Source organism: Perognathus longimembris, unplaced genomic scaffold (assembly GCF_023159225.1).
Source record: "Perognathus longimembris pacificus isolate PPM17 unplaced genomic scaffold, ASM2315922v1 HiC_scaffold_5372, whole genome shotgun sequence".
Lineage (NCBI taxonomy): Eukaryota > Metazoa > Chordata > Mammalia > Rodentia > Heteromyidae > Perognathus > Perognathus longimembris.
The window spans coordinates 203,604-228,106 of NW_025960792.1; the positions used below are offsets into that span (position 1 = coordinate 203,604).

Sequence of the window (24,503 nt, forward strand, 5' to 3'; positions counted from 1 at the left end):
AGATCAGGCAGTCAGCATCCCAGCAAGAGGGGGTGCTCCAAGTCCTACAAGGTCTCCCCCTTTCCTGCGGGGGGGAGGCCCAACGGGGTGTTGAAGAAGTTAGAAGAGGTGGTGGTGGCTTGGGTGGGGGGGGTCTGCCCTCGGTGACCCTGGGGGAGGGGTGATAAAGCTCACACCTCTGGTTTGGTGTCCCCAAGAATTGGCCAACCGCCGAGCCGCGGGGTACCCCGACCGAGTCGGGCGCGGGAGGAACCCCGGGCGGGCCCGCAGGGCCGCGTGCGTCTGGGCGCCTCCGGGGTGACAGCCCCCCCCCCCGGAGGCGCGGGGGGCTTCTACGTGCCTTCCCCACCCCGCGGGGACACAGGATTGCCCCGGTCGGCCGCGCGCGGGGGCTCCCGGCTGCGGGCTCGGATCTCAGGGGCGCGGGGCTCCCGGGGGCGAGGCGGGCGTAGCCACAGCCATTTCTGGGCCCATCTCTTCCAAGAATCTTCTAGATCAGCCAGGACCAGCGCCACCAGGGAGAGGACTCACCGGGAACCTGTCCCACGTGTGGTCAATCCCCCATCACCCCCCCCAGGTCTTCCCCAACACTTGGGAGTGAGCCCCTCTCTGGGGCGGGGGCTCCCACAATGCTGGGGGGCCGGGAGAGTGGGGGGGCAGGAGGAGCCCCGGGGCCGGCGGCGGGCGGGTGGGGGTTTGACCTCTTGTTGCAAAGCCCGCGAACTCACGCGTGGTTCCTCTATTCCCCGACTTGTGACGGTGCCGCCCCATCGCGCCACCCTCCTCCCCCTCGCCCCCCCCGTCGAGGCAAAGCCTTGTCGCTAAGCCGTGGGCGTCACCGGATTTTCCACCCGGGGACCTTCCGCCCCACGCGCGCCCCAGCTCCTGGGCGCTGCTCCGTGTCCGGTCCCCGCCCCCGCCGGGGTGTCCGCGGACCCCGAGCCCGGGCGGCGGGCCGGTCCTGCACGAGGCCGCACGGGCACCCGAGCCGAGCGCCAGGCTTCCGTCGGGGTGAGACGGGGTGCGGGGCCGGCGGGCTCCACGTCGGGGCACTTCGGACGTCCCGGGCGGGCTGAGCGCCAGGGTGCGCCCCGGGGCGGCCTCGGGGACCGGCTGCGCAGCGCGGGAGCCACCGTGCGGGCGGCGCGGGGCACCGGTGCGGGGTCCCCCCCTCCCCTCGTGGCGGCCGCCCGGTGGGTGCGCGCGCCGGCGGGAGCGGTGAACTTTCTGCCCGTCGTGGGCCGGGTTGGGGGGTGGGGGGTCACGGGGAGAGGAGGCAGGGAGGGAGGGCCGCGTGGCGCGGACCGGGCACGGGTGGGAGGGGGGACGTGTCTTTGTGCCCAGGCGCCCGGCCGGGGCGGGTGCGTGGCGAGGCGCGGCGGCCGGGGCGAGGGGAGGGAGGGAGGGAGGGAGGGAGGGAGCGCGCGGCGGGCTGCCCGGCTCGAGACGCTCGGCGGGCGTTGGGAAAGGTCGTTGAAGGAGTTCGCTGCACAGTACAAAAAAAAAAAAAAAAAACCAGCCGGCGCGCCGGGCATGCGCACAGCGCGGATGCCATATTGGAAGAGGCTGTGCTGGGAGCTGAGGACCCGGGCGGGCGGGCGCGCGAGGGAGGCGGCGGCGGCGGCGGGCAGGGCGCGAGCGAGCCGGCGAGAGAGCGAGCGACGCCCCGCGCCCTCTCCCACCGCCCCCGAGGCCCGGGGTGACGCCGGGGGCCCCACAAACTTCCCCAGGTAGGAGACGGCGCGGCGCCGGCCCCGCAGGTTGAGTGCCCCGCCGGGTCAGCGTCTCCCCAGCCTAGATGGGGTGGGGGGGATAGAAAAAACATCAGAGGGGATCCCCGAGTCGCTCGGGGTGGGCCCGGGGTGGGGGGACACTGGGGAGGAAGGGAGAGAAGAGCCGGGGCGGAGGCTGCGGGAGAAAGCCCCGCACTTGCGGGGAGCCCCAAACTCCTCTCTGCGCTCTGGGCTGTCGTTTTCTCTCGGGTTCTCATTCCCCGGGTCCCCCCCCCCCCCCCCGGAGCTGCCAAACCCGGCCGCGATCGCCAGGCTGCCCCGAGTTGCCCAGTGCCCTCGCCCCCCCCCCCCGCCCTCTTCATCGTATTTGATTTCATTTTTTCTATGCACGCGTTTCGGGGGCGCAGCCACCCCGGCCCCCTCGCCCCGCGCTCCCGCGTCGGTCTCCAGCGCTGGAGGGCGGGGAGGGGGTGTCGTCTCGGGTGTCTAGGGAGGTTTGGGGGTGCAGAAGGGGGATCGCAGACAAGTTGGTGCAGGGGGGGGTAAAAATCGCTCGGTCGTTGGGGATCCCCCCCCCCCCCCCGGAACCGTTTGCCGGGCAGCGGCCATGGCGCGGCCGGGAGGAGTTTGGGAGCGCGGTGCACAGCCGGGATCAGCTGCGCTGCTGCTGCTGCTGTGGTTTCTGTGTCCCCCCCCCCCCCCGCTCTAAAGTAGCAGCGCCCCGTCCCTCCAGGCTTCTCGGGTCGTCTCCTCGCCTCTGCCCTCCTTTCAGATTCCCTCACCCCAGCGAGCTCAGGACTTGATCGGGGCAGTGTGTGTCTCCAGGAAAAAAGCCCCCGGAGCCACTGCTGGCCGGGATTGGGGGGATCCTGACCCGGGGGCGCCCGCAGGGGGTGCTGCTCGCTGGCCTCCGGGGTAGGGGGGAAGCCGCGGGGTGGAGGGGTCCCTGCGCGCGGCGGGTCCCCCGACGGCCAGCCCATCGCCCGGGGCGCACGGCCGCCGCGGAGCCGCCCTCGGACGCCGGGCCAGCTCCAACATGGCGGGCCGAGGTGGCTTTGAACAACCGAAAAGCGAGGTTTGGAGGTGGGAAAAAACCCAACCGGAGGGGCCACGCCTTGGTTCCGACTCTCTTGGGGGACCCCCGGCGCCGATTTAGCCAATTAAGTGGGAAACAAAAAGAGACGGCGCGACCTGCCCTAGTTTGTTTGTTTCCTTCTCCACCTTCTTCTTTTTCATTTCTTTCCCAAGCTCAGAGCCTGGGTGTCAAGTCCATTGCTAGAGGGTTTGGGGTGCAAAGTTGGTACCTCCAGCCCGGACTGGGGCATCCGAGCAACCCTGCCTGGCGAGCCTGTGGATGGATCGGTGCGCGTGGCTGTGTGTGCAGCTGTGTGCGGAGCGGTAAAGCGATCTCCTCCCGGGGTGTGCGTGTGTGTGCGTGTGCGCCTCGAAACCAGACCGTGCCACGATTGGACGTGACCAACTGCTGCCACGTGGTGCCACATCCACGCGCGCCCCGGGGACGGCTGGTTTCGGGGTTCTGGGGAGAGCTCGTTTGCTCCCCGTGCGTGCGGGGCCCCGTGCGGGTCCAGCCCGGAGTGGACGGGGCGGGGAAGGCGGAGTTTACACTCACAAACGCCCCGGGGTCCCGGGTGCCCGCAGGCAGGCTGCGGTCCTGGGAGCGACTGGGGGCGTGGGAGATTTGGGGTGTGTTGGGCCCCACTGCGGTAGGAGGCTGGGTGTTGGGGGTGTCTGTGGGGCTGCTTGGGGAGGGGGAGGAGGGATCGGCACCAGCGGGGGGGTGGTGGGCAGAGGGGAGGGGAGGGCGAGGCCCTGGGTCCACAGTGGTGCGGGGTCAACAGCTGGAGTTGCTGCTTACTTTGGGGCTTGGGGCGGCTTTGGGGAGCAGTGGCCCGGGGTCCGAGCACCCCAACCCCGAGCACTCCCCCGGGGGGCAGCTACAGTATGGAGAGGGCGCGCGGGCCGGGCTGAAACCTGGGGAGCCAAACGGGCGGTGAACGACGCCCCCCCCCCCCCCCGCGCCCATGGCCGGCGACACTCGGAGCCTGGACGTGGAGTTCAGAGACCCTAAACGGAGCCCATGAGTAGGGGAACCTTCGCGAAGGATGCAAGTGGAGCCCGAAGGCACCCACAATGCTGGGATGCTGCGTGGCCCGGAACGGGTCCCCGACAGGGGTCGCCCGTGTCCAGGACCCGGCTGCGTCGCGGGGAAGACCCCGGGCGGGGGGCGGGGGCGGCGGGGGCCGCGCGGGGGGCGCACACGGTGCGGGGGGGGGGGTTCTCAAGCCCGAGGCTGATCCCGCGGCAGGGTGGGTACACTTGAACACCCCCGGGGGAGGAAGAGCGTGTGGGCCGGGACTGTAGCTCCCGCCGCCGCAGCGTGGTCTCCGGGCGTTTGCGGGGGCCGAGGGGGCCCCGACGGGGGTCGCTGCAGATGGGAGCCGCGCGGTCCCAGGGGCGGAGCCCCTCGCCGAGGCCCCCGTTGGGGGTGGGAGACCCCCGCGGGCGGGTTTTCTGTTCCGCCTGGGTGGCCAGGCCGGGCATGGGGGGGGGGGGGACCCGGAGTCGGCCGCGCTTGGCGTCCCGGGGCGGAGCGCGCGGCGCGTCCCTGGCTCTCCAGCCTGCGCCCCGCCCGCCGTCGGGGGGCCGCTCTCGGCGGGCTCGGCGGAGGTGGAGAGGAGCCTAAAATGGCTCTGCGTGGGTAAACTGCCTTTCCAGCCGCGAACCCCTCCCTTCGTCCTTCTGACGTCGCCACTGACAAGGGCACCATTCACTCCCGCGTCGGAAACGCACGCCCTGGCCCCGGGGGTGCCCGGGAAGGGAAGCGAGGGTCCCCTCACTTACAAAGAACATCCCACAGGACTCTCGCGGGGCTCAAGTTTGCCTTTATTCGTGGGAAGGAGCGGGGGGGGGAGCGGAGGTCGTGGAGAGTCTGGCGGAACACTGCCCCAACCCCTGCCCCGACAGAACTTAGGGCGCATTTGTGATTGGGGGGCTAAGGATCTGCACGCGTAAAACAAAATGAAATGGGGGGGGGACCCGGGGGACGCAGATGGTGGCCGCGTCGGGCGATGGCGATCGCCAGGGGGTAGGGGTGCTTGTTCCTGATGGCGTTCGTTCCTGCGGTGTGGGAGTCCCGAGGTGATGCCTGCAAGCCCAGAGGATGCTCCCCAAACTTCTGGAGACCTCCTAGCTTCGCTTTGGGAATGTTCCCGGTGGTTGGGATTGGAGAATTGGGTGGGATTCCAGGAAGGGCCAAGTTTGTCGACTTGTCTTCCACCCACGCGTGTCTGCCTGGCCCCGCCTCTGGTGCTCCAGGCTGGAATTGGGGGCTCCTGGCTGGAATTGGGGCTCCTCGTCTAGGGCGCGCGCGGTCCCCTCACCACATTTGGAATGCTAGGGCTTAGTGCTCAGCACTGGGGTCCGAAACCGTTTTCCAAGAGGGCCCCACCTGGTTTAGGCCCCAGGACTTAGTCTCTGACACCCCCCCCAACCCTTCACCCCAGCACCTATTCAAGGGCACCCCAGGGACCAACTGGTGTGTCAGCACCTGAGCAAAAAAGGATCCAGGTTTCACCAGGTCAGAGAAAAAGCTAAAACAAGTTAAAGCTTCAAAGTCCTCCTCATTTCCTAGGGAGACAGTTGCAGGGACCCTGAGAGTGAGCAGGGAGGGGAAAGGAGAGAAGGGAGGGGTGGGGAGAGGAAAGGGGAGGGGCAGGGAGGGGAAGGGAGGGAGAGTAGAGGCCTTGGTGGTCAGTAGGAATTGTTCTTTGAGATTGGAGATCTGCTACTTTCCCCCTAGTGAGCATTAAACCTGCACACACGCCTTCCTCTGGGCCATAAAATAAATACCATCTCAGATATTTATCTTAGCTGATTGCTAAGATTGGGGGCCTTCCTACAAGGGGGCAGAAAAAACTGCATGCATGCCAGAAACTTCTGGGCCACCACCGGGGTTTTTACTGCCAACTAGATCTGACCAGCATCTGGCTCAGTGGCCAGGGTGCAGAAGGCCTTGATCCAAAGGAAAAACGCGAGCAACGACCCTGTTTAACTGTCCTGGAGACCAATTCCCATTTCCACTTAGAGTACTGGTACCTAGTATATCAAACGGGCAATCTGCCAGGATGTGACTTTCACTCAGGTGGAGTAATTGCTCAGAGAGACCTTTTCCTCTTCAAGTGCTCTCGTGGAAATTAAGGGTCATTGGAAAAAAAAAAAAAAAAAAAAAAAAAAAAAAAAACAAGACCAAAACCCTGTCTAGGTACTAGTGACTAGCTCTATGTTCTTGACATTAGCGAAAATAGGACCTTGACTGCATTTTTTCCTCTTCTCTCTTTTTTTTTCTTGTTTATTTTCTCTTGTCTCCTCTCATCTCTTTCCTCCTTTGTTCTCACTCTTCTCCCAGAGGAGGTGGCACTTTTCACTTCCCAAAGGACTCTGGGAGGAAATACTGTGACTGAGTGACAGGAGTGTAGCTTTGAGCATCTGTATCCAAGGTTCCATTTAGTGAAGACTGGGTATTTTGGGGTATAAGAAGTCCACACAAGGAAAATTCGTAGCTGCCAGGGCTTACACTTAGGTCTAGAATTTTTTTTTTTTTCTCTGTGTGTGTGAGGATATTGGAATTGAAGAATTCTCTCTTCTCACCCCACCCTCAAATAATTTGCACAAAAGAGATCCACTGTGGAATTCGAGTGCTCTTCAGGTCGAATTTGATCAATTGGGACAATGTTTCTGACTGCATTCTACCCTCCTCCCCTCCTTTTCATTCATCTACCACTTTCTCCTTAATCCCACCCTACCCCTTCCAAGTCCCTGCTTCCTGGTACTTCCTTTGCTGAACTTTGACTTTGCTTTTCTGAGGCATGAGGCTATTTGAGTTCTTCCTTGACTCCACCATATTTCACCTAATACACTTGTATATACTTGCATAACACTCAACGCATTTGCTTATAAGTTCGTAAGTTAAATCTAGCTTTGGCAATACAAGGGAAAGCATGAATCCTTTGTCCTTGTGGGGTTGACTCGCTTGACTAGAACATCATTTTATTTCCCCAAGTCTTTGCATTTCTTTACAAATGGTACAATATCATTCTTGTTAAAATAAAATTCCATTTTGTGTACATACCACATTTTCTTGAGCCATTTGTTCATTGATGGGCATGTGGGCTGATTTCATACCTTAGCTATGGGCTGGCCTGGGGACTTGAACTCAGGGCTTTGTGATTTTGCTCATAGCTGACACTCTATTCCTTGAGCCCTGCCTCCAGTTTCTAGCTTTTTGCTGGTTTAATTGGGGATAAGAAGTTCTTGGATTTTTCTGCCTAGATTGACTTTGAATCTGGGAAAATTCTTAAGGAAAATAATTTTGTGGCTGAAATAAACATTGGCCATGTTTAAGTTAGTGTAAGCAAGATATTTGTTTAAAGGCACTATGGTGCAAATAAAAAATAATACTCTCGTTAGGCTGTACGTACAACAAAGAACAATGCATGGCAGAAGCATAATGAATAAAGTTCTCAGCATCTGGTTTTTGCCTCATTGGTTCAGCCAGGTTGGCAAAGATGCCAGGTTAGCACTGCCCATCTGATTGGCCTGTGGAGAGTTGTAACAAGTTACAGTATTTTACCACACACTGATTGTCAATGTCCCTCCTGTTGTCCTTGAAACAAAAAGAACCTTTCCTTCATTTGATAAGACAGATGTTTTCTACACTGACTAAAGAAAGGATCTATTGTGCTTTTCTGTTTCTCCCCTCTTCACCCCCCAGTTCCTGAAAAAAGTAAACAGAAATGACACATTGTAGTAGACACTGGGCAACTTGTTAAAGTATCTGGTGAATTCTGCAAAGTAGGCAATCATGTCAGGCATTGTGATTGGAGGAGAGAGGTATGGAGCACAGGATGGGAAGGAGGGCCAATTTTAAACCTGGGGAATTTTCTCTTGTAGTTTTATTGGCTGGGAAAAAGATAGTAAAGGATACTAACTTCTCTACTTCCTGCTCATTGAAATGTCTTTAGAGAATCAACTGCTTGGGGCTCCTAGGCCCAGTGATGTTCTATTTTGTAAATGATTTTATGGTTCAAACAATACAGTTCAAGTCACCAGTGCCTGGGCATACAGTTTTTATTTTTCAAATCCCATTTTGAGCCTGACCTTTGGGGTGCTTTATAAAGTCTTTCTCTAGCCAGGGAGGGAATGATGGAAGTTAATGTCTTTTTGATTCCACTGTAGGGAGATACTGGGAGCTCTCTGATTTTGTCTTGTCAAGTTGACTAAATAAGTGAGCCCTAAAGGAGATAAGAGCTCATTACATTGGGGACGGGACTGGAAATGTAGTTTGTAGCGGATTAAACTTTGGTAAAAACGAAATTTTCTGAGAAATACGAATAGTGGGGATTAGAATTTTATGAGCTAAAACAAAAAGTCTCGGAGTCTCAGATTGAGGTCCTGTCTCCCCTCTCCTCAGGAGTCATGGAGATGAGGGTTCTGGGGCCTCTAAACTGAGGTACCAAGAGCAAGTAGTAGACAGGGTCTGCTAGCACAGCCTGGATGCGAGTAGGCATTTTTGGTGTGAAGGGATGAATTGCTCCCGTTCATTTGCAACAGCTGACATTCTCAGGACCAGGGCCGCTGGCCTTCTTAGGCTGAGGACTCAGTTTCCTGCCCAGGTCTTCTCCCAACTTTGCTTCACTTCTTCCTCATCCCAGGCTCCCGGGACTCAGCCCTCGCTTGTCCTCTGGATGGTGGGTGCTTGGATGATGGGTTCTGCCCCCGCCTTGTGTGTCTGGCTGAGGGATCTTGGAATGCTTCCCACCACAGAGTGACAGATGCATCAGGCACTGTGGCCTTCATCCCTGATGGACCCAGGGGGTAGGGGGGTGGAGCTTCTGAGTCCTGACAGGGAGCTCAGGAGCGGTGTTTACTAAGCTCAGCTCTGCAGCCCACCTTCCTCGGAGGGTGACAGTGGAGTCCCTCACTTTTCTGAGCTCCTGGTAGCTCTTGTGGGGGTGTCCATCTGTCCTGTTGCTTGGAAAGGTTGTTTGGCCCTGGGGGGAGCGCGGTGCAGAGGGCACACCCCAAGTCTTTTGATGGTGTCTGGCTTTGACCCTGGGGGCTGTGAGAGGACTGGGTGAGAGCCAGACACGTGGCCAAGAAGTCTGGACAGGATCTGCGATCAGCCCGAGTCCTCAGACACCAGAATGTTTTGGCAAAGGCCCAGTGCCGACGCAATGCCCTCGACGACTGGATGAGACAGCAGACATGCTGAGTGATGTCCAGATGTGCTGTTTAAGGACAAGGTAACACAGATAGGGCCGACAGCTGCCGCCTGGCCTGTATTCTAGAATACGACTGCCTTCTCTTTGGGTGGCTTCCCTGTGCCCCTGCAAGTGGAAACGCTACCATCATCTCTCCTGAGCTAGAGGTGCAGGACCCTTTAACTTCATTAATCAGTACATTTTCTTTTGCCAATAATAGGGTTTGAAGTCAAGACTTGGGCACTTTCCCTTAGCTTTTTTTTTTTAACCCAAGGTTAGCCTGAGCTCTACTTCTGCTTTTTGGCAGTTAATTGGAGCTAAGAGTCTCATAGACTTTCCTGCCTGGGTTGGCTTCAAACCTTAGTCCTCAAATCTCAGCCTCCTGAGTAGTTAGGATTACAGACCTGAGGCACTGGAGCCTGGCTCTCCTATTAACTCCTTTTGAGCTTGTTTCTGCCTGAGTAGGCCTGAGTCCCTTCTTTATCTCCTGGCTATTTCATTGTAGGTCACTTTATTGGAATAACATTTGAGAGGCAATTCTAAGGGACTGGGGTTTTATAAGGCAACAGTTACCGTCCTTGCCTTCAACTTAGCATCATCTAAATTTGTAAAAACGACCCCTTTCTATCCAGTTCTGGGACACTGCAGAGTAGAATTAAAAATCCCTAGTAGAAAAAAAGATCTAGTGATAGCTTCCAAAAATAGAACTTTCCTACTCAGGCCCTCAACCCTTTAGCCCTGAACTGCTGGACAGATGTGCCCCTCCGTACCAACCACAGGCTGGAAAGCATTTCCTCATCACCACGAGACCTTTGCCTGGTGCTTGTGAAAGACTCATGGGTCCAATGGCACCGTCCATTGAGCATTACTGAAAAGGAAGAGAACGTAACTTTGTGAAGCTCTCATTTGCATGTTCCAGCAGAGCTCCCTGCTGTGGGTTCTCCCGTGTGATAGCCTGTGGTGGATAGGTTAAACTAACACGTGCATTTCTTAACTCTTCTGCTAGAAAGGATAACATAGCATTTGTGCTGCCCAAATCCTAAAATGCATTATTGCGTGCTCTCCAGTGGTGCCTGTGGGAGCTTAAGGGGTGGCCATAAGTGCTTTGGGGAATCCCCTGATTTCCTGCAGAGCTTTAGTTGCTGTGTCTGTGCAGACTTAAAGTAGTTCTGTTTGTTGTTTTTAAAGTTAATTCACTTTATTGTTATCATAAAGGTGAGGTGCAGAGCGATTACCATCCCGAGTCCGCTAGTGAGTATATTTCCTTTCACAGAGGGTCTTCTGTTCCCTCACTTTCCCCCAGGCTCGCCCTCCCATCCTTCTGATGTTTTTAAGAGCCATGTTGCACATTTGATTGGAGTCCCTCCGCTTGTTCCCTGTGACCAGAGAAGCCTTGTTCTGTTCTAGTGAGTTCTGCTCATGTGAGTGGCCCTGATCGATCTTGTCTGTCAGGCGAGGGGACCTGGACAGGGGCCGGCAGGCAGCTGGTCTCTTTGTCACCAGCTTGCAGGGTGGCTTCACACCCCAGCAATCCTTCTGGCCTTCCATTTTCCCCCCTTCTTAAAATGCCATTGAAGTTACTGTTTGGTAAAGTCAAGCCCCTTGTGGCAGTAGTAGCTGAAGAAAGACACTGTTTCATCACCTTAGTGATGGTAGGTATTCAGTAGAAAGACAGGTTAGGTGCCTGTGGGCCTCGGGTACAGACCCAATTGCCTGGACGTGCCCTGCCCTTGCTCCTCCATTCTTCACAGGGTAGGGCATCCGGACCCATGGCAAAGGAACGAATGCATTACTGTGCAACAGGTCGGGCTCGAGATAAGTCCCTTTCGTGTGTCCTTACTGTTGGCTTGTTCAGGGTAGCCAAATAGGCTTTTCACCTCTCTTACTAAGGTTTCGCAAAGAATTCGGCGTGTTCTTCGGCTGGACTGATCTGTCTCTCCCATCGAGGGTTCTCTACACCCAGTGGAAGGCCAGTGCCTTTCCGTGCTTCACCCTCTTACTGATTTTCTTTGTTTTAAATCTCTGCAGAGGAAGGCTCGAGCTTGGATGAAATCGGCTTTAACTGGGGAGAATATTTGGAAGAGACAGGAGCAAGGGCAGCTCCTCATGCGTCCTTCAAACACGTATGTACAGCAGCTGATCGCCTCCGACCTTTGCGTAGGATGGGGGAGGGGCTTCTGTACAGCCAACCCATCGGAAGGAAGGAGCAAAAAGAGCAGAGGAAACGTGGCCATGGTTTTACAGGGCAAAAGAGAAGATAAGGAAGTCTGATTTTTCACTGATAGCTGCAGATCAGGTGGCTTTCAGGTAAGCCTGATTCTAATAAGTAAAAAAGCCAGCAAACCAGGCAAGAAGATGTAATACGTAATGTTTTTTTTTAGTGGCCATACTAGTACATATATGATACATAACATTATATAGACATAGTTGTGTGTATATATGTGTGTGTATATATGTATATATGATGCTTATTGTATCAGCACTGGCGCTTGAACTCATGGCCTGGAAATTGTCTCTTATGTCTTCTACTGAAAGTCTGACTGACTTTTCTGCCGGGGTTGACATCAAAGCAGGACCTTCAAATGTGAGCCTCTTGAGAAGTTAGGTGTATATTCTTATATTGAGCTGATGTTTTGATTTTGAAAGGACACAGAGGAGTTTCATAGTTATTTGTAGTTTGATGAGCCAATTTGGAAGAATAACCAGAAATAATTCTGAGAATACTTATATTTAACCAAAAACATCATTCTTACTAATATTAAGAATAGTATACTATTAATGAGAATTATTCTAAATATTTACATTAATTAATATTTCTTTGGATAATGCAAATAACATGCCCACTAGAGGACAATGCCCAGAAAACTGAAAAAATAAAGACTTCCTATCAGATTCTGGCTAAAATTGAGAGATTGGTACTTTATTATCAGCAAGGAAAAGTTTGAATTTCTGAGACCTAATTCATAGTTAAGAATATTCTATTCATAAGCGAGAATGGAAATTTGAGAAATCTTGGCTTCCTGGCTGAAGAAGAAAGCTAGAACTTCCGGTTCTTTATTTCACAGACCTTTAATTCTTTCCGGAGGTCATGTTCTTTTGAAAAGGGATCTGTGGGCCTGTTCGGCCTGTGTGCCCTTGTGAAGGTCATGTGTGGATCCCCTTTGTGTAAGAGTGGATGTTGGATGTGACTGGGGCCATGTGGCAAAAACAAGAGCTAAACCAGAGAGCAGAGCACCCCTCACGCCTTCCTCGCACGTGCCAGGGTGGGCAATGGTTCCTCAAAAGACACAGTTACAAATCTCTGGAGGTAGCTGGGGTGAGTTGGTAGTTTGCTGAATGCTGTTGGGGAAAGAGACATGGAGTGACCACTTCTTCCTTGGTGTGCAAAGAAGTCCTTGTTTTCTTCCTGGGAGAGTCCCTCATTCTCAGGTTCATCAGTTTCCCCACTTCCCTTTCAAGAGCACTGGAAACCCTTGACTGCCGAGCCATGATTTTCCTGCCATTATCTTTCCTGATGCCTGTGGGCCTGGAGGCCACCTTTGGCACCTGTCCTTCAGGAGTAGCTTTCCCAGGTCTACAGGGCACTTTTTTTTTTTTAATGTGGGTGGTACTAGAGTTTGAACTCAGGTCCTTTGTACTTGCTCTCTTGGTCCTCTGCCACGTGAGCCGCACTTCCAGCCTCACTTTTCACTGGTTATTTTGGAGATGGAGCCTTGTTGACTTTTCTGTCTAGCTTTCACTTGTGGTCCTCTGGATTTCAGCCTCCTGAGTAGTTAGGATCACAGAGGTGAGCCACTAGCACCCAGCTTGTATGTCAGCTTGGAACAAAAAGTAGCATCAGGCACTGAGATGAGTACCACACTACCTGATTGTTTCTTTTAAGCACCTGCTGCTCAGGGACAGTACAAATATCAGCTTTGGACTGTTAAGACCCACCAGACTGAAAGCCTTTTTTTTTTGTGGGAAGCTGGAGGGAATTTATGTGCCCAGATTTATCTGTCCAGGGTTGGCTTTGAACCAGGATCCTTTAGATCTCAACCTCTTGAGTAGCTAGGATTACAGGTGCAAGCCACTAGTGACCAGTGATCTGTTTTCTTTTTATTCTGAATGTAGCTTCTGGAAAATGTAGCATTGTGCTTACAACTCGCACAGAAAAATGCATGCCTGTATTATGGCAAGAGAAATAGACTTTTCAAGTCCTCTCATTTTAAGCAGTTCTTAGCGTCTTCAGAAATAAGCGTCCAGTGGATTAAATGGTGTTTCTTTGTTTCTGATTTCTTAAGGTGGAAATTAGCATTCAGAGCAACTTCCAGCCTGGCATGAAGTTGGAGGTGGCCAACAAGAACAACCCGGACACCTACTGGGTGGCCACGATCATCACCACGTGCGGACAGCTGCTGCTTCTGTGCTACTGTGGTTATGGGGAAGACCGCAGGGCTGACTTCTGGTGTGATGTGGTCATAGCAGACCTCCACCCCGTGGGGTGGTGCACACAGAACAACAAGATCTTGATGCCCCCCGATGGTGAGCCCCCTCCACTGAACGAAGGCCAGTGGTCATCCTACCACAGGCCTGTATTCACTGTCACGTCAGAAAGAACCGCATGGGAAATCCTCCATGGATTATTACCGAAGTCGTCAGGTTCTTTACACATTGTGCTTGGGCTTCCTTAGCTGGAAGACATGGGGGAGTGGCTTCATGTCCACGTGGCAGGCCCGTCTCTGGCCGCTGAGCTAGCTGTGGCCTGCGGGAGGTGAATGCGTTGGAATTCAACCCTTCTGTGTTTAGCGAGTGGGACAGGAAAGCGGATGGGATGCTTAGGAGTGAGGCCTTGTTCATTTCCTCTGGTGGCTGGGTAGGTTGCTTTTCTTCACGGAAGCAGATCCTCAGCCTCCTGAGTAGCGAGGATTACAGGCCTGAGTGACTGGCTTCCGAATCGTTTTAATCTGTCTTGTTGGGGAGAGTCAGAAGTATTTAGAAAGCTAAAAGACGGAGAACTGACATCCCTCAGCCCGTGGGGATGAGAGACCCGTTTAGTCACTGTAAATCCGTGGTTGTCTATTGGAGGTGGTTCATGTTTCATCCCCCCGTGGACAGATGGAAATGGCTGGGAGCAGTTTGGGTTGGGCTCCTGGTGGGAGGGAGTCACTCGTGCTAACACTCAGAGGGTCCATATCAGGATGCTGCTATACTTCCTACAGGTGCTGAGGTTCAGAGATCCCATTGGAGAAGAATGGGCTGGGGGTCCAAAGGCACTAAAGCTCATCTGGTCCGCACAATATGAACACTGAGTTCAACCAAGTATTTGACGCTCAGCGCCCATTTTCTGCGCTTCATTGCATGGCCTTGTTAGCATTGTTAGGTGACAACATTAGGTGCGCTCTCTTTTCAGTGTGTGTCATGTCCTCATTCACACTGAGATGCCTGGTTTTCTCTTGAAATGACAAGTATGATTTTAGAAGTCACCAACAGCTGCCTTAGCATTTTAATTTTTATCCTTGTTTTTTAAATCATAGGACATCATTCTTCATTTTTCTGACTGAAAAGAGGATCTGGTTTATTTTTTCTTTTTACTAGTCTTTGTAACACATAATTGATTGCTTCCTAAGGAGAAAGAGGGTCATGAAAAATGGCTGGAATTGCATTTATGTGACAGCTCTGAGGACTCAGTCTATTGGATTGGTTTTACCTGACATCTTGATCCTTTGTTGTCTCAGAAGAGAGCAGGAGAAGGGTTTCCTTTGCTTTCATCTTTGTGTCTTCTCTGTCCTGTCCTTGGGAGTTGTTTCTTTCCTTCCTCTTCCTTTTTCAGCTGTCAACTTTTTTGGATTGCAAGGTAGCCAACTTATGTTCTCTCGACTGATTGGCCCTCAGTGTGGATTGTGTCTCAGCTGTATTTTTTTGTTTCTAAAATGTAATTCACTTACCATGAAATTCATCCCTTGAATGAATTCTATTCAGTCATGTGCTGGTGGCTCATGCCTGTAATCCTAGCTACTCAAGAGGCTGAGATCTGAGGATCAGAGTTTGGAGCCAGCCTCGGCAGGAAAGCCTGTGAGACCCTTATCCCCAGTAAATTATTCAGAACAAGCCAGAATTGGTGCTGTGGCTCAAGTAGTAAAGCTCTAGCCTTGATAAAAGAAGCTCAGGTACAATGCCCAGGCCCTGAGTTCAAGCCCCAGGACAGGTGCGCGTGCGCACACACACACACAGACACACACACACATAGTATTATTTGCTGAATTTTGGTATATGTACAAGGTGTGCATCTACTGTCACTGACACCAGAATATTTTTGTCACCCTAAATTGTTCCTTTGTCTTCCAATCCTACTTTTTGTTTCCATAGACTTTCCTATTCTGAGCATTTTACAGATATGGAGTCTTGTGGCATTTGTTCTTTGGTGTTTGGTCTCTTTCCCTTAGCATAATAACCTCAAGGATTATCCATATTGGCTCTTAAATTAGGATTTTTTTCTTTTTATATGGCTGAGTAATATTCCCTTATATGAGTCTACCACAATTTCTTTTTCCATCCATCCAGTTAAGGGACAGTAAGCTCCGTGCTGTGAGCTTGCTTGTCTTTGTCCCCCAGTGCTAGCACATACTGCCTGAGTCTTCACAATTCTCAATAAAGTTGGTGAGTGGTGGAGAAATTTACACAGAATCCTGAGTAAAGCTTGTTCAGACATCATTATTGTCACTAGGGCAATGATTGTGTAGTCTGTCTTAACCTTTCTTCCTTGCATTTCAAGTTTGTATTGCCTGTGTCTTTCTATCTAGCGATATAAACTTTTATTTTCTACTTGTTCTTGGAGGGGTACTGTTTGGGTGAGCCTGGAGAATGGTTGTTAGAATGTCCATGCTTCCTCTCAACTCCCAGTTCTGCATATGCAACTTCTAGAGTACATGGGTAAATAGACAAAGCTTTGAGCAGAGCAGTGCACTGGGTTGTTGTTTTTTTTTTGAGTAATATCTGCTGCAACTATGTCAGACACAGGCAAAACTGGTCAAAAATGACATTTTCAGATCTTGCTTTGGATTTAAACTGACACTAAGACACTGGAGCTGCCGGCTGAGCTGCGCCTTCTTAGATTCAGCGGCTGCCAGTGCTGCAAGGTAAAAATCCCACATGGTTTGTGGGTCGTCTGTGTCCTCTGGGACAGACAAGTCCGGGGAAGGCGCCTCCTCTCCCCATCTTCATCTTTGCGTAGGCCTTCTTCACCTTCCTGAGGGAAAGGCAGGACAATCAGCTGGATCACCAGCTTCTCCTTCTCATCTCCTGTTACTTTTAGGCACTTTAGAATGTCCTGTACATTTTGGGGTGCAATCGGGGCCCCCAGCTTGTTGTGCACCTGCTCCAGCTGCTGCTGCAGGGCCTCCTTCTCGGAGCTCAGCTGCTGACTGGCGGCCCTGTGCTGCTCACAGGCGGACCGGAGCTCCTGCAGCTGGGCCAGGGACTGGTCGTGCAGCTCCTGCAGCTCCTGAGCCACCTTGCTCTTGATCCCAGCCAGCTCTTGCCACTCTTGTGACTTCTCCTCTTGTCGCTTCAGCTTCTCGTGCAGGTGGGTGTTGGCCTGCTGCTCGGAGCGCAGGAGGCTGGTGAGCTCCTCCTCGCGGGCGCTCAGCCCCTGCACGGCGTCCTGCAGCCCGGCCAGCTCGTCTTTCAGCTCCTGGTTGCGCGCCAGTGCACGTCTCTTGCTCTCCTGCTCCTCTTCTACTGTTTCAAGGATCTTGCGCCGGTCCTCGGCGTGCTGCTCCCATTCCTCGGCCTTCTTCTCCAGGATCCACAGCCTCTGCCGCTGCTCCAGGTACTGGAGGCCGAGGCTCTGGTTCTCCTCCATCTGGAGCCGCAGTTGCTCCTGCTGGCTGCGGAGCTCCTCCTGCAACCGCAGGGCCTGGACCTGCAGCTGCTGCTCAGCCTCTGACGGCCCCGCGGGGGGCTGCGGCTCGGCCTGCTGCGCGCTCAGCTCCAGCAGCTGGCTCTCCAGCTCCCGCACCTGCCTCAGCCCCTGGTCTTTCTCCTCCTGCAGCTGGCCCACCTGCTCCTCCAGCTGCTGCACCCGCTCCTTCCCCACGGAGTGTTCCCCCCGCAGCTGCTCCTCACAGGAGTCTCTCTCCACCTTCAACGCGGCCACCTGCTCTTCCAGGCCCTTCAGCTGTCTTCCACACTGGGCCCGCTCCTCCAGCGCCTGCTGGCACGCGTGGACTTGGGTCTGCAAGTCGGCCTTCTGGGTGAGCAGCACCTCCAGCCTCTCCTGCAGCTCGCTGTTCTCGTCTTCCAGGTCTTCGTTCATTGTGGTTTTCTTCTGCAGCTGCAGCTTCACGTGATTCAGGTCTTTCATGAGCTCCATGTTGCTTCTCGCGGTCTCATTCTTCGTGGTGGAAGCAGACAAGGGGAACTCGAGCTCGGTCACGCGCTGCTGGGCGGCCTGCAGGCAGCCGGCCAGGCCCTCCTGCTCCCGGGCTTTGTCCAGGGCCGCCTGCTGCATGTGGGCCAGGGCGGATTGCAAGTCGCCTTCTGTGCATCTGTGCATCTGTATGGCTAGCTTCTGCTCCTGCAGCTCGGCTCTCAGTGCCTCGTGCACGCGGGCTGTCTCCGCCATCTCTTTCCCTTGCTGGTCCTGCAGGTCTCTCTTCTCCTGCTTCAGTTGCTGGATCTCACTGCACAGCTGCTGGTTCTGTATTCTGCTGGTGTTCAGGGCCTGCACCAGGAGTTGGTACTGCTTTTCAAGGTCCTCGATGATATGGGGCCCCCAGTACCCTCAATCCTGGCAGCCCTGACTGTCCCTAATGGGTGGGGAGGCTGAGGATCAGCTGCATCCTCGGTGGAATGACGTTCCCCAGTGGTGTTGGTCTTGGGGTTATCTCCCTTTGTAGTCGTCTTCTTTTTCTTGGATTCTGCCGGTCTTCCGGGACTGTCTGCCAGTCCTGGCACGTAAATATCCCATACGATTTGTGGGTAGTCTGTGTACCCAGGGACAGACACGTCCGGGGGAGTCACCTCCTCTCCCCTTTCTTCTTTTTTGCTTCGGCCTTATTACCTTCCTGAGAGAAAGGCAGGACGATCAGCTGGGTCACCAGCTTCTCCTTCTCATCTCCTGTTACTTTTATGCACTTTAGAGTGTCCTGTACATTTTGGGGTGCAATCGGGGCCCCCAGCTTGTTGTGCACCTGCTCCAGCTGCTGCTGCAGGGCCTCCTTCTCGGAGCTCAGCTGCTGACTGGCGGCCCTGTGCTGCTCACAGGCGGACCGGAGCTCCTGCAGCTGGGCCAGGGACTGGTCGTGCAGCTCCTGCAGCTCCTGAGCCACCTTGCTCTTGATCCCAGCCAGCTCTTGCCATTCTTGTGACTTCTCCTCTTGTCGCTTCAGCTTCTCGTGCAGGTGGGTGTTGGCCTGCTGCTCGGAGCGCAGGAGGCTGGTGAGCTCCTCCTCGCGGGCGCTCAGCCCCTGCACGGCGTCCTGCAGCCCGGCCAGCTCGTCTTTCAGGTCCTGGTTGCGCGCCAGTGCACGTCTCTTGCTCTCCTGCTCCTCTTCTCCTGTTTCAAGGATCTTGCGCCGGTCCTCGGCGTGCTGCTCCCATTCCTCGGCCTTCTTCTCCAGGATCCACAGCCTCTGCCGCTGCTCCAGGTACTGGAGGCCGAGGCTCTGGTTCTCCTCCATCTGGAGCCGCAGTTGCTCCTGCTGGCTGCGGAGCTCCTCCTGCAACCGCAGGGCCTGGACCTGCAGCTGCTGCTCAGCCTCTGACGGCCCCGCGGGGGGCTGCGGCTCGGCCTGCTGCGCGCTCAGCTCCAGCAGCTGGCTCTCCAGCTCCCGCACCTGCCTCAGCCCCTGGTCTTTCTCCTCCCGCAGCTGGCCCACCTGCTCCTCCAGCTGCTGCACCTGCTCCTTCCCCACGGAGCGCTCCGCCTGCAGCTGCTCCTCACGGGTGTCTCTCTCCACCTTCAACGCGGCCACCTGCTCTTCCAGGCCCTTCAGCTGTCTTCCACACTGGGCCCGCTCCTCCAGCGCCTGCTGGCACGCGTGGACTTGGGTCTGCAAGTCGGCCTTCTGGGTGAGCAGCTCCTCCAGCCTCTCCTGCAGTTCGCTGTTCTCGTCTTCCAGGTTTTCGTTCATTGTGGTTTTCTTCTGCAGCTGCAGCTTCACGTGATTCAGGTCTTTCATGAGCTCCATGTTGCTTCTTGTGGTCTCATTCTGCATGGTGGAAGCAGACAAGGCGAACTCGAGCTCGGTCACACGCTGCTGGGCGGCCTGCAGGCAGCCGGCCAGGCCCTCCTGCTCCCGGGCTTTGTCCAGGGCCGCCTGCTGCATGTGGGCCAGGGCGGATTGCAAGTCGCCTTCTGTGCATCTGAGCATCTGTATGGCTAGCTTCTGCTCCTGCAGCTCGGCTCTCAGTGCCTCGTGCATGCGGGCTGTCTCCTCCATCTCTTTCCCTTGCTGGTCCTGCAGGTCTCTCTTCTCCTGCTTCAGTTGCTGGATCTCACTGCACAGCTGCTGGTTCTGTATTCTGCTGGTGTTCAGGGCCTGCACCAGGAGTTGGTACTGCTTTTCAAGGTCCTCAATGTTATGGGGGCCCGCAGTACCCTCAACCCTGACAGCCCTGACTGTCCCTAATGGCTGGGGAGGCTGAGGGTCAATGTGATCATTGGCTGCACCCTCGGTGGAATGATGTTCCCCAGTGGTGTTGGTCTTGGGGTTACCTCCCTTTGTAGTCGTCTTCTTTTTCTTGGATTCTGTAGGTCTTCTGGGACAATTCTTCTGCTGGCATTCTTGCAGAAGTTTTTTTCCTGCAGTTACCTTTTCTTGTCATGTTTGTTCAGACATCCCAGCTCTGGGATGTCTATGATGTGTGGGCCACATTCCTATGCTTTTAAAATCTACTTTGTTCTTACAATCACCAATAACTCCAACTACCTCCAACTACTTACAACTCCACTCTACCTCCAAGTCTATGTCCAAAGTCACCTCAAATCCCTTGCTCAACACTCCGCACCCCTCCTCCCTCAACTGCTTGTAGTGGTGTGAGCCCACAGAGGGAATTCCAGGGCTACTAGTCAGAATGAAAAGTCGGTGTGGCCTCAATTCTTGCCTCCCATTGGTCAGAGAGAAACCTGGAAAGTAAAGGTTGTGGCCAGAATACTGTGATCTGGGCAGAGCTGGTGGGGTCATCATGAGAGCTGTTCTTGCAGCCCCTCCTGTAGGGAATTGCCATTCCATTAAGACCTGGGGCAGCTGGCTGCTGGCCCATCCCACCTCCTTCCGGGTTTTGCCGGAAGAGATAGCAAACCAGCCCCCACCTCTCGGCGTCGAGCACATGTGTTGTAATGGCCCCAGCTGATGAAAGAGGCGGAACCAACAGGTCCCCGCCCATAGAGGAAGTGCTGAGGCTTCACCGTGATGCACATGCTCATTAGCCTATCGTTTACACTTCGTCAGTTCCTCCCCTTCGTGCTTTACTACTTCTATAAGTCTGTTAGCCCCTCCCTTGAATGAACAGAACACTCTTTGAAGCTTCTGGATACGTTTGTGCTAACCCTGTCTTCCTTGGCAAGTATAGGAAGGGGGTAGGGCATTCTCGCAACCACACGCTGACCGAGGCTGCATGTGGACCTCGAGTCCACAGTTAATTCCTACTGGCCAGAGGATATGCGTTGAGGGCGATAGGGGACCACGGGGAGGAGCAAATAGGCCCAGGATCTCTACATGGACGGAGGTAGAGCTTAGCCTGGCAAATGGCGCCCCAAACATGGGGTGGGGCAGGAAGCCCACAGGACGCAAAGTGCGGAGCTATCGGTAGCCCTCGGGAAATTGGAGTGGGTTCTCCGGGGTGTGTTGGTTCCCCCTTCGGGCAGCTAAAACGGAGGGGCAGAATTGATTCGTGTTCCAAGAGACTGGATTCGACTTTTGAGATATTGAGGCCAAGGGCCAAGGTGTTTCTGCTGCCCAGGGAGATGGGTGCATGTGCGAGCCCCAGGCGTGTAGCCTTGCGGGTCTCCCGGCTCTGGGCGGGGCTGGACGGCATGGCTTTGTGCTTCCCGTGGGAAACCCGCCGTGGCGGCTGCGCGGTAGAGAAGTGCAAAAGGCGGCAGCAGCAAGAGCAGGCAAAACAGTTACTGCCGCCCGGGCTGGGACTCCCCACCCGGGATTTCTGGGTCCCAATTTGCGGGCGGCCTGGGGCATGGCTGGCACGGAGGCGGCGAGGCACGTGGAGCACCTGGAGCGGATTGCCCTCGCACCAGCCCCCACCCCGTCTCTTTCGGCGTCTGGAGCCGCCGGAGTGCAGAGCAGCGGCTCCGCGCGCTGGGCTCTGGGGACGCGGGGCCCAAGGCAGGCGGCGCGAATTCTCCTGCAGGCCTGCAGCGGGGCACATCCCGGGCAATGCCTGGGGCTGGCGCGATACACAGGGCCCGGCGTCTGCGGGTGGCGCGGAGCTTCGTGTGCACGGTGTTAGGGCTGGCCCGCGCCCTCTCTACCTCTAAAGCCGGCCCCAAATCTACTGGATTGGACTACATATCTGTTGGAGAAAGGGACAGAGTCTTAGAATTTGTTATCAATGCTTGATAAGTCGGGATGGCCTCCCCCCCCCCCCCCACACTTGCTGGTGGCGTGCTGGATTCCTGGAGGCTGGGCGGGGCTAGCAGCCTGTCTGCAGCCCTGCGGATGGTCTGTGAGGCTGGATCTGTGAAAGTTTTGCTTCCTTGGAAAGGTTTTTTGCTCTTTACGGATCACGTGGTTCTAATATGTGAGCAAAATAATATCCTTTTGCCACTGGAATTCCAGAAAACTTACATGGCCAGTTCAGAGATTTTTCCTAAGAGCTGCTTCGGCCGCGGTCCTGGGGGCTGGAGGGCAGGCAGTGTTGGCTTCACTGTGGCTGGCAGACTCCTGGCAGCTTCACAACACAGGCGTCCTGCTGTGAGCCTGCGTCTGTGTCCTGTTAGCTCTGTGTTAAGCTTTCCCGCCCCACAGCTTGGGCGGAGTTATAACAAGAGAAAGCCCCAGGTCTCCAACTCAAACAGGGTATTTGGGGGGCAAACAAAGGGTTCTGATACAGCAATAATTTGATTGCATTTTCTAAGACTACCACCTCAGAGATACTAGAAATTGGAGGAGTTTTTCTTGATGGTTGGAAAGTTTGTTTGTCTGATGTGATTTGATTCCTGTGCTATCCTTGCAATTTGGAGATATTGAAAAGGCAAGGTGCTGGGACCAAATCTCTTGTGTTTTTAAATTCTGGTAAACACGGTTAAAAGTACTTTTGTCACAATTGTCTTGGGTATCAGTCTAATGATTCGGGTACTAAATTCTGTGTGAATACTGTAATGTGATAAGTAAGACCTATCTTAAGTTACATATAATCAGGGAAGTGTTTTAAAGTATGTATAACTAACTAGTGGGGATAGAAGTAAATTCTCATTAACCCTGTATGTAAAAAAAATATGGCAAAGCAAGCTAATGGTTCTCACTAATTTATTGGAAAGCTAAATGGATAAATGTTTCTAAATTTGTAATTGTGATTCCTGCATTAAGAAAAAATTGTCATTTGAGTTTAGAGTCTTTCGGATGCAATTAAGGCTGAGGCAAAGGCTTAAATTACATTCCTAGATGGAAATTTAAACAACCAGAGTGCTAACATTTTGCCAGATCAAAGGCATCATAGCTGTTGGAGTTCACAGGGTTATCTTGGGATTTTGTAACTAGGGAAATCTCTTAAAGTCATCACCCTGCTTAAACCAGAAGGGCATCAGCCTACAAAAGCCAGAGAATACTCAGAGCAACCAACCCGGAAATGCTGGGGGATTTAAATATCTTTAACCAGTCTGTACAGAATTTTGCAAGCAATCTTGCAGGAGGTGTCTCTGAGATCCTACCACAGCCCTACCTGGGTACAACTTATCTCTCCTGCCTGACTTCATCACACGTAGCATGAAGCCTGCTAATTTGTGATGGAAGACACAGCCACTGCTAAAGCTGAGACTTTTACATTATCCTGAATCTTTTCCCTCTCAATTATCATTCATTTGTGCTCTTTTCCACCTGCCAGTAAGATCAAATGGTATGATTTAAATTGATGGCACATAGACCTCACGTTCTCTAAGTGTTACAGCAAAACTTTGACAAGTGGTTTTTGGTTAGTTCTCAACAAGTTACAGATGGGCTATTCCTGTTGCTTTCCTCATTGCTCAATTGGAAATAAAAAGGGTTTTTATATCTAAGACTCCTTGAAATACAGTTCATAGCTAGCCCGGGCAAAAGAAAATCTCTCTAAAACTCCATCTCCCAATTAACCAGCAAAGAGCCAAACTGGGAGCTTGGTTCAAAAGAACCAGCGAAATGCTAAAAGCGGCACTGTGGATCAAGTGGTAGAGCACTAGCCTTGAGCAGGAGTACTCAGGGACAGTGCTCAGGCCCTGAGTTCAAACACCGTGAATGCAGATGGGAGCATGCCATCCCAGCAACAAGCGCCAGAACTCCTGGGACTCAGCCAGTCCAGAAAACAAGGAGATGGAGAGGAGTAAGAGGAGAATGGTGTCACATCCCAAATGGAGTTGCCTTGTCTCACCCTTTCAAAACTAATTGGAGCCGGGAGATGAGGGGGAACAGTTGGACCAACCCAGTCCCCATACCTGTCCATTTTCCTTTTCCTACTAGTTGTATATAAGTGTATGTGTATATATTTATTTCAGCCTCTGACTGGCTACTCCAAACTGGCCCACTAACCCTAGACACTTACTTCAGCTATCCCTCCTTCCTTGTAATTGGCCACAATTGGGTTTATGTTCCAAATGGAACTTTTCTGGCTTATGCCCAGGGTATGTTCTTCTATGTCATTCATGTTAACTAGCCCTGTGAACATGTTAGCCTTTTGCCTGACCCTTTCAAAAGTCTTTTTTAACAGAATAACATCTGTCACTGAGGTCATCACCTGGGAACTTGCAGTTCAAGGCCATCATCGTTCTACACTGCTGTACCCAGTGCAAACCAGGACCCTGGAGGCCTCAGCCCTAGGGACTTCCTGATGTGCCCAAGCTACAGGAGCTGGCCAGAGGAGACCATGACACCCTCTGGCCCTGATAACCATTCTTGTGGAAATGATGAGGGCGTTCACCAACCAAACTGGACAGAACCATGCCATATGACAAATCAGGGGCTCCTGAGTACTTCGCCCCGTTTCAGCAGGAAGTAGTTCCAGAAGAGACAACCTCTGTCCATACTCCCAGCCTGGTGCCCTCCTCTATTAATAAAAAAAACAAAAGGGGGAGACGCGTTGCATCCTTACGAGGAAGTTCTAAGGGCCGTGACGTAGATATGAGCCATCTGTTAGGGAGGTCCCGTGACATCACCCCTGATGGACAGCTCAGGCATCACAGCCCGTATGTAGGCATGTATCCCTCCCCTTCCCCCGCCCCCAACCTGTGTAACAGATCTTTTCCAGAATTAAATGAGTTTTGCTCTGACCGGCTTCCAGGCTGCCTGTTTGTCCTCTGTGG

General features: G+C 53.9%; 1 protein-coding gene across 1 annotated transcript in view; it reads left to right on the forward strand.

Annotated features, from left to right (window-relative positions):
- Positions 1-24,072, forward strand: part of LOC125345183 — a 177,183-nt gene extending 153,111 nt beyond the window's left edge. The window contains exons 9-11 of the mRNA XM_048337403.1: positions 17,046-17,247; positions 18,865-19,066; positions 23,912-24,072. Of these exons, the coding sequence (XP_048193360.1) occupies positions 17,046-17,247; positions 18,865-19,066; positions 23,912-24,032 (525 nt within the window). The 3' untranslated portion in view covers positions 24,033-24,072. The remainder of the gene's footprint in view (positions 1-17,045; positions 17,248-18,864; positions 19,067-23,911) is intronic.
- Positions 24,073-24,503: the final 431 nt, after the last annotated feature.